The sequence below is a fragment of the Triticum dicoccoides genome, unplaced genomic scaffold (genome assembly GCF_002162155.2).
Source record: "Triticum dicoccoides isolate Atlit2015 ecotype Zavitan unplaced genomic scaffold, WEW_v2.0 scaffold99500, whole genome shotgun sequence".
Classification (NCBI taxonomy): domain Eukaryota; kingdom Viridiplantae; phylum Streptophyta; class Magnoliopsida; order Poales; family Poaceae; genus Triticum; species Triticum dicoccoides.
The window spans coordinates 1-902 of record NW_021316179.1 but is presented as its reverse complement, the minus strand read 5'-3'; the positions used below and the strand labels follow the sequence as shown (position 1 = coordinate 902).

At 54.0% G+C, this 902-nt stretch overlaps 1 protein-coding gene across 1 annotated transcript; it reads right to left on the bottom strand.

Annotated features, from left to right (window-relative positions):
- Nucleotides 1-768, bottom strand: LOC119348652 (cortical cell-delineating protein-like). The gene has a single exon (XM_037616623.1). It carries the CDS (start codon nucleotides 697-699, stop codon nucleotides 262-264), a length of 438 nt encoding a protein of 145 aa, XP_037472520.1. The 5' UTR covers nucleotides 700-768; the 3' UTR covers nucleotides 1-261.
- Between the last annotated feature and the right edge of the window lie 134 nt (nucleotides 769-902).

The following is a 902-nucleotide window of genomic DNA, read 5'->3' as shown; positions in this document are numbered from 1 at the left end:
AACACAAGTTGAATCATTTTATTCCACGTACGTGTACAAGTATGTATATCATTTTACAAATATGCAAACCATGCATTTAGATGATATCATATCGAAATGCAGTGATCAACGAGAGTATCTTATAAATGACGAGTGTGATGACGACCAACTGGAAGAGGAAACAAAATATGTAACTGCATGCGTATGACATGCAAACCAGTGACGAGTGTGACCACGACGATGCATGGTTTGTGATGCATCGATCGATGGATGATGGGTGGATCAGCTGGGGCAGGTGAAGTCGGCGGGGCAAGTCTTGCCGCACTGGTTGAGGAGGAGCACGAGGTCGACAGGGACGTTGAGCTTGATGCCGAGGACGTTGGCGTTGATGGCGGTGCAGAGACAGACGGCGGCGTCGAGGTCGGCAAGCCCGCTCAGCAGGGGGCAGCAGTCCTCGCTTGCCGGCACGCCGAGGTTGAGCTTTAGCAGGTTCAGTACGTTGGCGCACGCCTTCAGCTTCAGCGTGTTGATCGAGCAGGTGCCGCTGCCGCCTCCGGTCGTCGGCGGGGTTGGGACTGGGATGACGGGCGGGGGCATGGCCATCGGCGGGGTTGGCACTGGGATGGCCGGTGTGTTGCCGCAGTACGACCCGCAGCCATGCGCGGCTGCCATGAGGACCAGGTTCAGGGCGAGGAAGAGGGCGACCTTGGAGGGCGCCATTGCTATGCTGATGAAACAAGTAGCCAGCAAGAGTGTACTGGGTTGTGGCTGAGCTAGGTGGGCTTGCTAGCTTGTGATGCTTTTCTTTGGTTGCTTGGGGTGGTATTTATAGGCCGGGATGTAGTGTGCATTTGTGCAACAAGTGCAAGCACGTCATGATATATCGAGTTTGACTCTTGCCGTAATTTGCGAAAAATATATAC